Here is a 12696-nt window from a genome sequence, read left to right as displayed (position 1 = left end):
TTACACCCTTTACTGTGAAAATGAATACTAATAAATGTTCATCAGAGCTGAAATGCACTTGGCTGAAATTCAAGTGGGAGGAGCTTTAAAAATTACTCTTAAAAGTGGTAAGCACTCAGAAAGTTTGAATGGCCCCCCCTGGGCCAAGTGTTATAAACGTACTGTACACAAAGAAGCAGTGTGAGTTCATTGGACAACCAGGAATCTGTGCAGTTGTTTTTGTACCATAAGTTTATAGCATTTGACCCGGGGGGGGGGGACATTCAAACTTTATGAGTACTTAAGAGCCATATTTTAAGCTCCTCCCATGTTCTAAATATTGGTACATTGCAAGTGTATAATAAATGCGAATTACTGACAAAGTTTAGGAAATATCACAAACCCCTTTAAATTTGATAATAACAGAACAATTATTACATAAAGTCTGAAATTATGTCCCCAACAACGCTCAAATTCAGCCTCTCTAAATCCGCCATTTTAGGCAAATTCGCTACATTATGAGCATCATAATGTAAACTTATGGAAAGCACATTTTCTATCCAACAATTATTTGCCACCATCTCCCGAAAAAAAAGGAAAAAAATAACAAATAACTTTTTTTTTTAAATTTTAGATGAAGAGCTAACACTTCTGAATTGAACTATAGTCTGTATACCTTCCTCGAGTCAGTAAAGTAAAATCAAATTTTGAAATTTTCTCAAAAACTGTAATTTTTTTGCAGGAATCTGTTATGCTAGTTGGATTCCTTGCATCATTTCCTTTCAGAAAATGTATACTTTTATATACTTCTCATCATTACATTTCGAGATACAATGAAAAACAATATCTAAATTACTGACTCCAGGAAGGTATCTAGACTATTATAGTCTACTTAGTCCCCCCCATTTATGCACACTTAATCTTTATCTTTTTTTTAGGTACCCCTGGTGTTAGTACCTCTTTTATTTTATCATATTCTGCAATTTTATAGACTTAGGTATGTCTTTTTATTTCCTTATTTGCCATTACTTTTTAGCCTATGGCTTTTACAATGCAATGTTCTTTAGTGATGTTTTGTAACTTCATGTCCATACTGAGTAGTACCCATCTGTCTTGATGATTGTTTGTGTACATTAGATCTAAAAAAATGGTTTGATTGGCGTAACATAAAAAAAAATTAGGGTAGGTTGGTCGGGATTGTTTTTGTTTTACTTTTAAAGCTATAAATTGCGTTTGATAAAGGCCTTGGACCCTTTTTCCTTCTTTTTTTTTTTAATTAGTTAATTAATTTATTTATTTTTGCAAAGAAACAAAAAAAAAGCTAGGGTCAGGCCTAATTTTAGGGTCGGTCGGGTTACGCCAATCAAACATTTTTTTTAGGCCTGATCACGTGAGGTGGTCCCATATTACATGCCCAGCCCGGCTGCTAGTCTGCTATAATATATCAACTGGTAGGCCTATGTTACTGTTTTCTTCAAATTTTGCAGTCTATATTAGTATTTATTATACAAATTTAAATTCCAATAAACATGATAAAATGTGAACATTTTCATAAATGCCGCAGGATAAAGTAATGCAAATTCCATTCATGAACATAGAGAAATGTTCAAGGGTTCAGCCCTAACGGCCTTGTTGCCCAGGAATGGCGCACTTCGGTCGTCGGCATCTCGCATGTATAAGGAAGGTCAACACCGTTACAATCATAGTCATTCCAGTCTCCTGGTTGCTGAACTTGCTGCACATTTGCCCACATGTGTCCGCAGAGATCGCTGCCTGATGGTTGGTTAGCCCATGCGGTGTACGGCCCCCAGGCACTCCCGTCGCTCCAACTCCATGTAGAGCCTGTTTGACTGGCACCAATCCATTGTGCGTTAGCTGTGTTTATGCTACCTGTACAAATTGTAATGCGTAATAACATCACTATACGAAAAGGGGGGGCGAAAAGAAGAACTACTAAGGGGATTTCATTTTCATCGAAAGGTGGATAATAATATTAATAATGTCAATGACCTGCGTTAATTTTGTTATAATATGACCTCCTATATTTATCTTTTAAAGCCTGAAAGTCTTCTGTGGTTCAACTGTTTCAATAACTTTCCGAATAACTCAATAACTTTGCTGTTGATTTTCAAATTCAAAATCTACTTGTAGCACCGGCTCAGCGTCATCATCCCTATATCTTTGTGTCAAAAATTGCCGTGATAGTACGGCGAATCCTCTCGATTTTCAAAAGCTACGCATGGCGATTTTGTTCGAGATAAGCTGAGCGACTCAGGCTAAGCATACCATTTACATGATATGAGATACCACAGAGCCTGCCGCATAGTTTCTATTCTACTGATTTAAGAAATGATCAGTACCACATATGGTGTTGCCATTATAGAAAATTCAATTTGTTGTCAGGTAAAACGAGGTTTTGTTTCCAGTACACTAACTCGAAAAGCAATACACTAATTAGCGGGCCTTGCTGTTTGCTGTGGATATAGTTTACTGCATTTTATAAGTAAAGATTTTGAAATCAAAAGTAAAAATTGTGATATATTCAACTGTTTGAGAAATGAATTATACAAAGGAACCTGTGTAAGATCCAGGTGCTGTATCTATAATACAATGTACATTATCGACTTTCTTTATATGCGTCAATAATAGAATATCGATTTCAATCGAATTGAATACATGTCTCCACTTTGAGTTTGTACTACATCACTTCAGCGATCAAGCGATCAATTTCTAGCCAATCCGCTCACCAATGGAGTATAACACTAGGTGTCGACATTGTGACCGGGTTGAACCATGACCCAATGTGCATATTCAGCGTTAAAATCATGCAGATCTATTGATGCTGCATGCTGTCAGTTGAATGCCAAAGTTGTAATGTTAAGGGCCATTTTCAGTTAAAATATTGATCTGAAAAGAAATCCAAAATTATGTTCAAACAAACAATAACAATTTGTCACACGCTTAGAACAATGATAAAATATTGTTTGTGTCACATCTTTCATATCCATCAAAAGTAGATAAGACAACCAGCATGACCAGTTGGGCTGATAACTCCATTTCTCTCTGATTTTCAAGTCGAATTAGACCTTTTTTTGACTAACTTAAGTTTAACACTAACAGTGCACCACTGGGGGCATTACTTTTAAAAAAATGGGGCCTTTTATAGCTGAGATCAAAACATTCCCACAGACATGACAGAGGCCTAAAACGTTTAATTTGCAGTTCTAAATGGCTTAAATAATATATACTGTTATATCCACGCCACACCAGAACGAAACGTCCAATGACGTCATTCGATGATTCCACCATCTCGGAGAGGGTTTACTGTAAAACTGCTTCATAATCAAGTCGCTAGCGATGACCACTTTCAATTTGACAATAAAAGAATCGGTTTTTATTGTAAACATCTCAATCAAAAAAGTCACTAAACCCCTTAAATAATGGCCATTATTCAAAAGGGCAATTGTATTGCAAATCTGCGTTGGAAGCAGAATTTTTGTCTGCGCATTTTGACACCTCATTTGATACGATAGCCCAGAAAACAATAAAACACCGGTCAATTTAATGAAGTGAGGTCCAGATTTGAAAGTTGCACTTACATACAAATTTACAAAAACACTCAGATATCATTACACATATTTCTTTCCATTACACTGAATGCAAAATCAATAGAATTTACTGCAACTTTCAAATCTTGGGCTACATTGATTTAAATGTACGCTGTGACGTCAATATTTAGTCAATTGCTACAAATGAGGTGTCAAAATGTGCAGAAATAAACTCTGCTTCCAACGCATTTTACAAATTTGTAAAACCAACCCAGTGGTCCTAGTGCTCAACTATGGTCAACATGGCAAAAAGCATATGGCTACGATGGCCGATTTAAGGTATTTGGTTACATTGCGGAAATGACCTGTAAATGACCTTTGCCCCCAATTCTGTGTACAACTTTTAGACACTGGCTATAGACGATACCTGTGTGGAAGTGATGTCATGGTGCTATGTAATATGGGGAAGGAGTAGCATTTTAAGTGAAAAACACGTTGGCATATCTAGGCATTAACAGCTGAAATCTAGGAGATAACGCTGATGAAACATCGGCCAGGCACAAGTGACCTGGTGAACGAAGGGGTCGGCGAGATAGCTGGTCAGGGTATTTTTACAGGACAGTCAAGTGTAGCCGACAATCGGGCGTTACCCTGATCGGAACCGTCTGAAACGAGGTCTCTTAATCATGGATCATCTGCCCCGCCATTACCAGATGAACCACGGGGAGAGCGGGTATTTTTTTTTTTTTTTTTGGGAATTGAACCCAGGACCTCTCGCACCAAAGGCAAAGACCTTAACCAGTGTGCCACGCTGCTCCCTGTTTTGGGCTATAATGACCTTGACATGACATTTGCGCCAGACACTTTCATGTGACATTTGGGGCACCCCCCCCCCCCATGGTCATAATAACCAAATTTCGTCAAAATTGACAAACACATATGGTTACGATGGCTCATTATACGATTGGTAGAAGAAAGAAAGAATCAGAACCTAAGAAAAGAGACGCTTAGCCAAATGCCATTTGGCTGAGGTAAAATTCAACTCACCATGCTCACGCAGTCCATATACTGCATTCCTCCAGAATCCTCCGCATTCCTGCTGATTATTACCAGGACACAAGTAACTGCAGTCATTTTCACTAGCCTGGCCATAGCGCGCGTAGTCATCAGTAGTGTCACCACACCAGCATTCTCTGCCGAATTGAAGTCCTGCGTATGCATGTCCCAACGATCCACAGTGTTCAAAACACAATTCATGTGTCATCGCGTTGTCATCCCAAAGTGTATCCCGTGGTAGTGCTCGGTTCCCCGTATCAACGAAGCAACCGAGGTAACCAATTGTGTCTGTGTGGAAAATATTGAAAGTTAATGATCATACGCAACATTAGACCAAAGGGGCTGGGGCCAGTGAGGGAGGCTGGAAGATTTTTGAGAAAAAAAAATCCACTGAATGGGTAACTAAACCCCATATTTTTAAAACTTGTAAAAACAGGTCCCAGACTGTCTTTTCAAATTTTTTCAAAGGTTGCAGTCATCAAATATGTGTCTACATGCTTAATTTCTAATAAAATATTGAAATTGTGAAAAATATAGGTATTTATTGATTTTCATGTTTTTTCATGCAAATATGCTAATAATATGCAAATTATGAAATTGCAAAATAAAGTTTCTACATAGTATACATCTTTCAAGTGTGATGTTCAAAATGACAGACATCAAAAAGAGATTCGATGAAATGTAAAGGTGTAGTAACAATTTTGGCATGGACTGTCTGGTTAGGAAAAGTACGGTAAGTTGAGCTGTACTGTGATTGAGTCTTAATTTATTCACAGTCATCCAATTGCTGAGTTCAGTGATACACCGTGAGTTGAAAGAGCAGTATGACATGCTTCTGGTATTCTAGGGTCGAAAGAAATATATAATTGAGTGTCATCAGCATAAACATGGAAACTAAGTCCATGCTTACGTATGATATTACCAACAGGAGATATGTATAAAATAAAACCCAACGGGCCCAGTACAGAGCCATGAGGGACTTAGTCATGCCAGTGTCCAGTTTATGCATAATGAAACTAAACACCGTCTATCTAAACTTGGTACACTCGGTACACACTTGGTGAAACTTTGACCGGCAGTAAAAATGTGCGCCAACAAGATCCCATCTTACATTTTGGATGATTGGATAAAAGGGCTTATGTATATAACTGATAACAAGTAAAAAAAGTGGGATCATGTGGGCGCACTAATTCAATAGAGGTCAAAGTTCATACTTTCTGCTGAATTTGAATTTTGCCTACGTGCAGCACAAAAGCGGCACTTTGACCGGCAATAAAAATGTGCACCAACAAGATCCCATCTTACATTTTGGATAAAGGGGCTTATGTATAACTGATAACAAGTAAAAAAAGTGGGATCATGTGGGCGCACTAGTTCAATAGAGGTCAAAGTTCATACTTTCTGCTGAATTTTAATTTTGCCTACGTTGCAGCACAAAAGTGGCACTTTGACCGGCAATAAAAATGTGCGCCAACAAGATCCCATCTGATTTTTTGGATGTGTAGCTAGAGGGGCTTATGTATAACTAAAAGCAAGTAAAAAAGTGGGATCATGTGGGCGCACTAATTCAATAGAGGTCAAAGTTCATACTGTGCTGAATTGACATATTTTGCCCATGTGCAGCACAAAAGTGGAAGTTTGACCAGCAATAAAAATGTGCGCCAACAAGATCCCATCTTACTTTTTAGATGATTAGCTGGAGGGGCTTAAGTATAACTAATAGCAAGTAACAAAAAAGTGGGATCATGTGGGCGCACTAAATCAGTAGAGGTCAAAGTTCATACTTTGTACCGAATTCATATTTTGCCCATATGCAGCACAAAGTATGAACTTTGACCTCTATTGGATCAGTGCCCCCACGTGATCCCACTTTTATTTTACTTGTTATCAATTTTATATAAGCCCCTTAAATAGACAAATCAAAAAAAAAAAAAAAGATGGGGTCATACCCAAATGGAACCCACTACCATCTACCACCCAAACAGCTCCTGATGTGGACTCTTTCAAGAACTTATCCTCATGTGGACTCTTTCAAGAACTTATCGGCAGAAGGAAATTGAGAAGAAAATTTAAGTTACCAAGTGCGCTGATGCATGATATGTACGTTGATAGCCACACCAGGCGTTATTATGAGCAGTAGCAGACATGACAGGAAAGACAATGCAATGAAATAACGGACCCGGGTCATGTACAAATGTAGGCCTACTGTTTGTGCCCAGGGGTTTCATTTCAGAACATTTTAAACAAACACATGTACTATAAGGGTTTAGGTCGTATAAAATTGTTGTTTTGGTTCTCGTCCCCTCCTCAATTTCTGGGATTTGTCAGATTTTTTTTTTTTTTTTGGTTTTTTTTTATATTTTTTTTTTTAGATTTTTCAAATTTTTTAGACTTTGGAATACTTTAGGAAAACTTTATAAATAAGTATATTATAGAACATGGATCACTTCCAAGACTTCCAAGGTATAGGCCCTACTCAAGGGGTTTATCGCTCAGAATCTCAGATTTAAAAAAACTCCTTTCCTCGAGCACTGTTGGAAAAGACAGAAAACTACTAACAATGCTAATTTTACATTGGGGAAAAAACCTCCTTCCCTCATCAATTCATGAAAATCCTCTGGATGAGAATCAAAACATTCATTTTATACGGCCTTATTTTATCAAAAATCTTTAGGCCTAAGGGTGGTACCTTTCAGATAAAATCCTGCTTATGGGTATTTTTCAGGTGCAATCCTGTTTAGGAGTAAAATTTGTTCAACCGCGCTAAATTCCTGTTTAGGTGTGTTTTTGCTCGAAGGGCAAATCCTGTTTAGGGTATTGAAAATTTCTCAGTGGTCACGCATGTGTACACTGTGAAACTTGAGTGTGTCGGGGTCGGGCCCGTACGTAGAACAGGGTTTTTTTCGTCGCCTAAGGCCTCGTATCCATAGGCTGTTCCCTTGTGGCGTGTGCCCTTGTTCCGTGTTCACTTTTTCCTATGTGACCTGCCACACAGACAACGAACCTTTGTTTTGCTTAGTGCCTGTCAGGTTCGTTGTCTGTGTGGCAGGTCACATGGGAAAAAAGTAAACACGGAACAAGGCACACGCCACAAGGGAACAGCCTATGGATACGAGGCTCTTAATAGACAGTCTTAACAGTCTGCCGGTAGAGAAGGACATTTCCTATTGTGAAGGTCGTTTTTATTTTGAATGGCAAACACCAAGAATGACCGTTACGAGATGTAAACACCATCAAGATGGTGACCGAATTTGAAAGAAAATCAAGAAAATTAAAATTTGACAGGCTGGTTTAGGGGTGGTGCAATAATTATGTGTACCCCGGGGGTGAATTATAGGGGGGCAAAGATTTTTGGCAGGCCAAAAGGGGGGGGCAAGCATTTTTTGGCAGGTCGAAAGGGGGGGTCAAGCGATTTTTGGCAGGTCGAAAGGGGGGGGCAAGCAATTTTTGGCACAGATATTTTGGGCACCGTTTCTATATTACGCCCTAAAAAGGCGTAGGAAAGCGTTACGAACACGTTAAAATATGCAAAATTTCCTGCTCGCTGCGCTCGCATTATATGTTAAGACAATTTAAAATCTTGCATGTGTAAGGGGGGGCAAAGATTTTTGGCACGTCAAAAGGGGGGGCAAAGGTTTTCTGGCACGTCGAAAGGGGGGGGCAAAGGGTTTTTGGCACGGCCAAAGGGGGGCAAGCGATTTTGGCAGACCATTTTCAGAATTCACCCCCCCCCCCGGTACACATAATTATTGCACCACCCCTTAGAAACTTGCTTCGCTCGCTTGCACAAAGCTCCCGTCTATCAAAATCCTGTATAATTGTTAACTTGGGTTCAGACTATGGTATGCAGTAAATAAGGACACTATCACCAAATCGCCAAAAAACGGTTGATTTTACATGATTTTTCACAAAGTGCGGGGGGTTTCAGCACCCAAAGCAACCCCCCCCCCCCCCGACACGCAACTGCCAATTGACCTCAAAACCAGTGGACTTAAGTTGCGCTCAGGTCTTCATAATGGAAGAATGAAAACAGGACAGCAACACTTTCATCGCAATCGCGATATATTGTTGTGGTAGGCCCTACATTTAAATTTCATCGCGCGATGCTGCGGTGTAAAAAACATCACAGCATCGCGCGATGTTGCGATGTGGATTCTGAATCGAACTTTTAAAACATCCATGGTATTAGACCTATAGCTAAAGGTGGTACTACATCCCTTGATAAATTTGTGATTATGTTTGCATTTTTCTCAAAAAATAATAGCACACTGATAACAAAAGTTATGTATATTTTAGGGCAAGGAATCCAGTTACTACACTGGAATTTCAGTGACTCAAGACAAGCTGTACGTTATTTATGATAAGAAAAGAGGTACCACTAAGAATGTCCCTCATTCCTTAACATAATGAACCACTTGCCTTGAATCACTGAAATTCCAGTGTAGTAACTGGATTCCTTGCCCCTATAATATACCTAACTTTTGTTACCAGTGTGTTGTTATTTTTTGAGAAAAATGCAAACTTAGTCACAAAATTTATCAGGGGGTGTAGTACCACCTTAAGTCAAATGCAGAAAGTACATAGTACATGTAAGTTTCATGTTGTTAATCATGATTTGAACGAACAAAATAAATTGGCTAAGAAAATGGTATTTTGCCTACCTGCGGGAACATGAGGAATCGAAGAGTTACACCAGAAGTCATAGACAAACTGTTGCTCTTGAGCACTGTTTATGGATGCGAGACGAGGGGTTACCGTGGTATCAGAGAAATACCATGCCGTTGTACAAGCAGCTTCGGCTTCAGACCAGGTGCCAAGATGTTTACCGTAGAACTTGTAGCAGCTGTCTTGGAACCTTGTCCACCCAGAGGGACAGATATCGTTGCAGTGTGGATTGCCCTGGCGCGGTGGATTGTTTCCTTGACCTTGTTGCAGGCTTACTACGATCACTGTGGACAGCACCAACAGAACTGGAACAATTTGAGCCATTTTGATATTTGCGACAAATGAGCACAAATCGTAGAGTTAACTTGAACTTGAGTGATTATTGACGACGACGTCTTCGTAGCGAAGTGGAAAGTGCAGATTGCTGAAGTTGAGGCTTTTATATATTTTGTTATCCGGGATGATACGAATTGACACAACAGTTCGTATATCTGCCCTATTGTCATGATTGTTCTCTCAACAATGCATGGTAAATGTCAAGTTGTTTTGATCTTCTGCTCCTGAATGTCTTGCTTAACTGGCCGTGCGTCCCTGGAAGCTTCCTGGCGGAAAGATCTGGAAATTACAAAACGCCAACGTATAATAAAATAGATCTATTTTCGTTTCAAAACAAGTTTTCTTTAAGTTTACACAATTCACTTTAACTTTGCCATTTAGGTTTAGCTCCGCGTCTAGATCCGATCTTCCCACGATACAAATCTTGACAATAGTCCAATTTTCGTCGTTGTTAGCTTGTTTCGCGTAAATCGAACGTTCTGTACACTTTAACATTAAAAGGTCCGGGTTTACGATCAAAATTTATATCTGGATTTTATCTGGAATTTTGTCATTGATTCGGATGCAAAACAGTTTGATCGTGGCTTGGGCTCGGGGCCCATCATACAATTTTGGTGGGTATGCTCCCCGAATTTCGAGGTTGTTGGTCTGAGAGCTGACTGCGTGCCGGTAAAAGGGGGTCTTTTAGAGATGGGAACAATATGAGTCAGATTTTTACCTCTTAGGCTAATAGAATAATTTGCTATTCTTACAAGCAATGTTTCAATTCAAATGAATCACAGACGGATCCACATTTTTGATACCCATGATACCGGTACGTGGGCTTTATAGTGAACTTTTCGGTAAACTCCATAAGCGACGGGTAGACCTGAGATGGCGTCATTTGACGTCACGCCGCATCATTCGTTTTAAGTACTGCGTATTGCAAGTCGACGCGACGTGACATCAAAAGCTGTCAAATGACGACATCTCGGGTCTAACCGCAATGAATTATGGGATTGACCGAAAAGTCAATTGCGAGTTCTGAGCTACTTCACCAAATATTGGTACTGCTCACAGCAGCTAGAGGGAGTATCCCATCATGCATTGCAGTCTATCTGCTTGCTCCATAGCAAATACATACAAAATACAAGTATAGCCACTAAAAATATTGAGAGCTATGGGTAGTTTCACAATAGCCTACATTAGAGATATTTTTTTCAAACAAAAGTCTAAGCTCCCCTGATATAAGCGAGTAATTGAAAGTTGAAGTGAGGGATTTTGTGTACACTATCTATGGCATGTGCAGTTCTACTATGGTACCGCAGAACATGATGGGATACACCTATCAGCTGCTGTGGGTACTGATATCAACATGCAGAGGCGCATTTAAGGAAAAAGGCCCGGTCAGCAAAGTAGCCTGGGGCCTTCCAGCATGTCCAGAGAGGCAGGGTTTCAAACGGCGGTACTCCGAACTTTTCTAAACATGAAATCGATCTATATGATGTTAAAAGGGCATTTCGTGATCCACAGCCTCATCCCCAAAAAAAAAAAAAAAAACTTGAGATTTTTATATCACTGGAAACCTCTGGCTACATCATGTTTTTATGTACAAAATATTTCTTGCAGATTAATTCGTTTAGCAAAGATATCGTGAAATTTGAATTTCGTTCTGGTGCACCAGAACGAAATTACAACGCATTGTCTATGGAGCAGTGTAATACACAATCATGCATAACTCGCGAACGCAAAATCGGAATCAACTGAAATTTTGGGAATAGGTTTTTTTTCGTGGATATCTACTGAAAAATGTCATAAAAAGAGGATGCTAGAATCATGAAATACTCCTTCAAAAGATAAAATTTGATATTTTACGCGCAGGCTTCCATATTTTCGCCAGCCCATTCGGGGCTGGTACCTGTTTCAGGTTTGGGGTCAGTTTACTCAAGAGATTATATTTTAGTGGTATTGGAATGATTTTTTTTTTTACTTTTTGTGGTTAAATTTTTTTAAAATATTTTAATTCGATTTGTTAGGAAAAGTAAGTATGTTTTGCCGTTTCAACGAACGAAAACGAGTGAGTATTACCAAAGTTATGTTTGAACTAATTAATTATGACTTTAAAAGTTTAAAGGCCTAAATGTAACAATAATAGTTAATATATATAGCATCATATGGTCAGCAGAAGAAAATCTGACATCACCTATGATGTCATATCAGTGTCCTTGACCGGGGGTCCTTACTCCTTGACCACTGAACAGCGTGATATCATGTTGATAACAGATCTATAGAATCAAAATCTTCATCATATCCCCGGATCATATCACAGATTCTCAACAATCTGTGATCATATGGACCATATTGATGTGAAAGTAGTTATCTATCATATCCTGTGTCGTTTTATGGATAAAATGACTCAAAATGTTATTGATGAAATGGTTGCTATCATAAACATCAGTTTTGTCTTTTCAACGGGAAAAATCCGATGCAAAATAAAGTTTTAGGGCCTAGCTATAATATGGGCATAATTTATGCATATAGTATTGAACAATGTACCCCATTTGACATGCACTTATAGATAAATAAATTGTCTTACTTTATTAATTTAATAACTTCTTTATTATAAATAAAATGACACATAACTATTTGATTCATAAAATTACATTCAACAAAATGATTGAAGAGAAAACACACAAGGCACTAGGCAGACTGTTATAGAATGGAGTATGTAAGATGCCATGTCCATAGCTTCGCAGGAGTTTCCGACTAGCAATCAACATGATCAGCACATTCAGAAAAACACAGTTTAAGAGTGAAGATTGTAGTGAGTAACCAGTCCTTTATAAATGTGCTGGCCACTATCTATTATAATATAGTAGGCTTAAACTATACATTGCGAATTAATTAAGTTATTTTAAAATAAAATGTACATGTAAGTTAACTCAAACCGGCAGTGTATAGGGTAACTTGGGGCAAATTGGGACACAGGGTAATTTGGGACAGTGATTTCGGAAATACTTTTATACCTTAAAATAGTCACATTTTGCCCATTTTTGTAACAAAATAACTTTGATATAATGTCTATTTATATTTCAAACCGTTTAAAAGTACCATTCTTCATTAAACAGGAACT

The 12696-nt window shown here is 38.5% G+C and overlaps 1 protein-coding gene across 1 annotated transcript; it reads right to left on the bottom strand.

The window, feature by feature from the left end:
- Positions 1–1275: 1275 nt before the first annotated feature.
- On the bottom strand, positions 1276–9676 carry LOC140170259 (uncharacterized). The gene is made up of 3 exons (XM_072193632.1): positions 9245–9676; positions 4575–4871; positions 1276–1869 (listed from the first exon to the last, which is right to left on the bottom strand). Exons 1-3 carry the CDS (start codon positions 9570–9572, stop codon positions 1586–1588), a joined length of 909 nt encoding a protein of 302 aa, XP_072049733.1. The 5' UTR covers positions 9573–9676; the 3' UTR covers positions 1276–1585.
- Positions 9677–12696: the final 3020 nt, after the last annotated feature.

This window comes from Amphiura filiformis, chromosome 14 (assembly GCF_039555335.1).
Source record: "Amphiura filiformis chromosome 14, Afil_fr2py, whole genome shotgun sequence".
Lineage (NCBI taxonomy): Eukaryota > Metazoa > Echinodermata > Ophiuroidea > Amphilepidida > Amphiuridae > Amphiura > Amphiura filiformis.
This window is presented reverse-complemented; position numbering and strand designations above follow the sequence as displayed.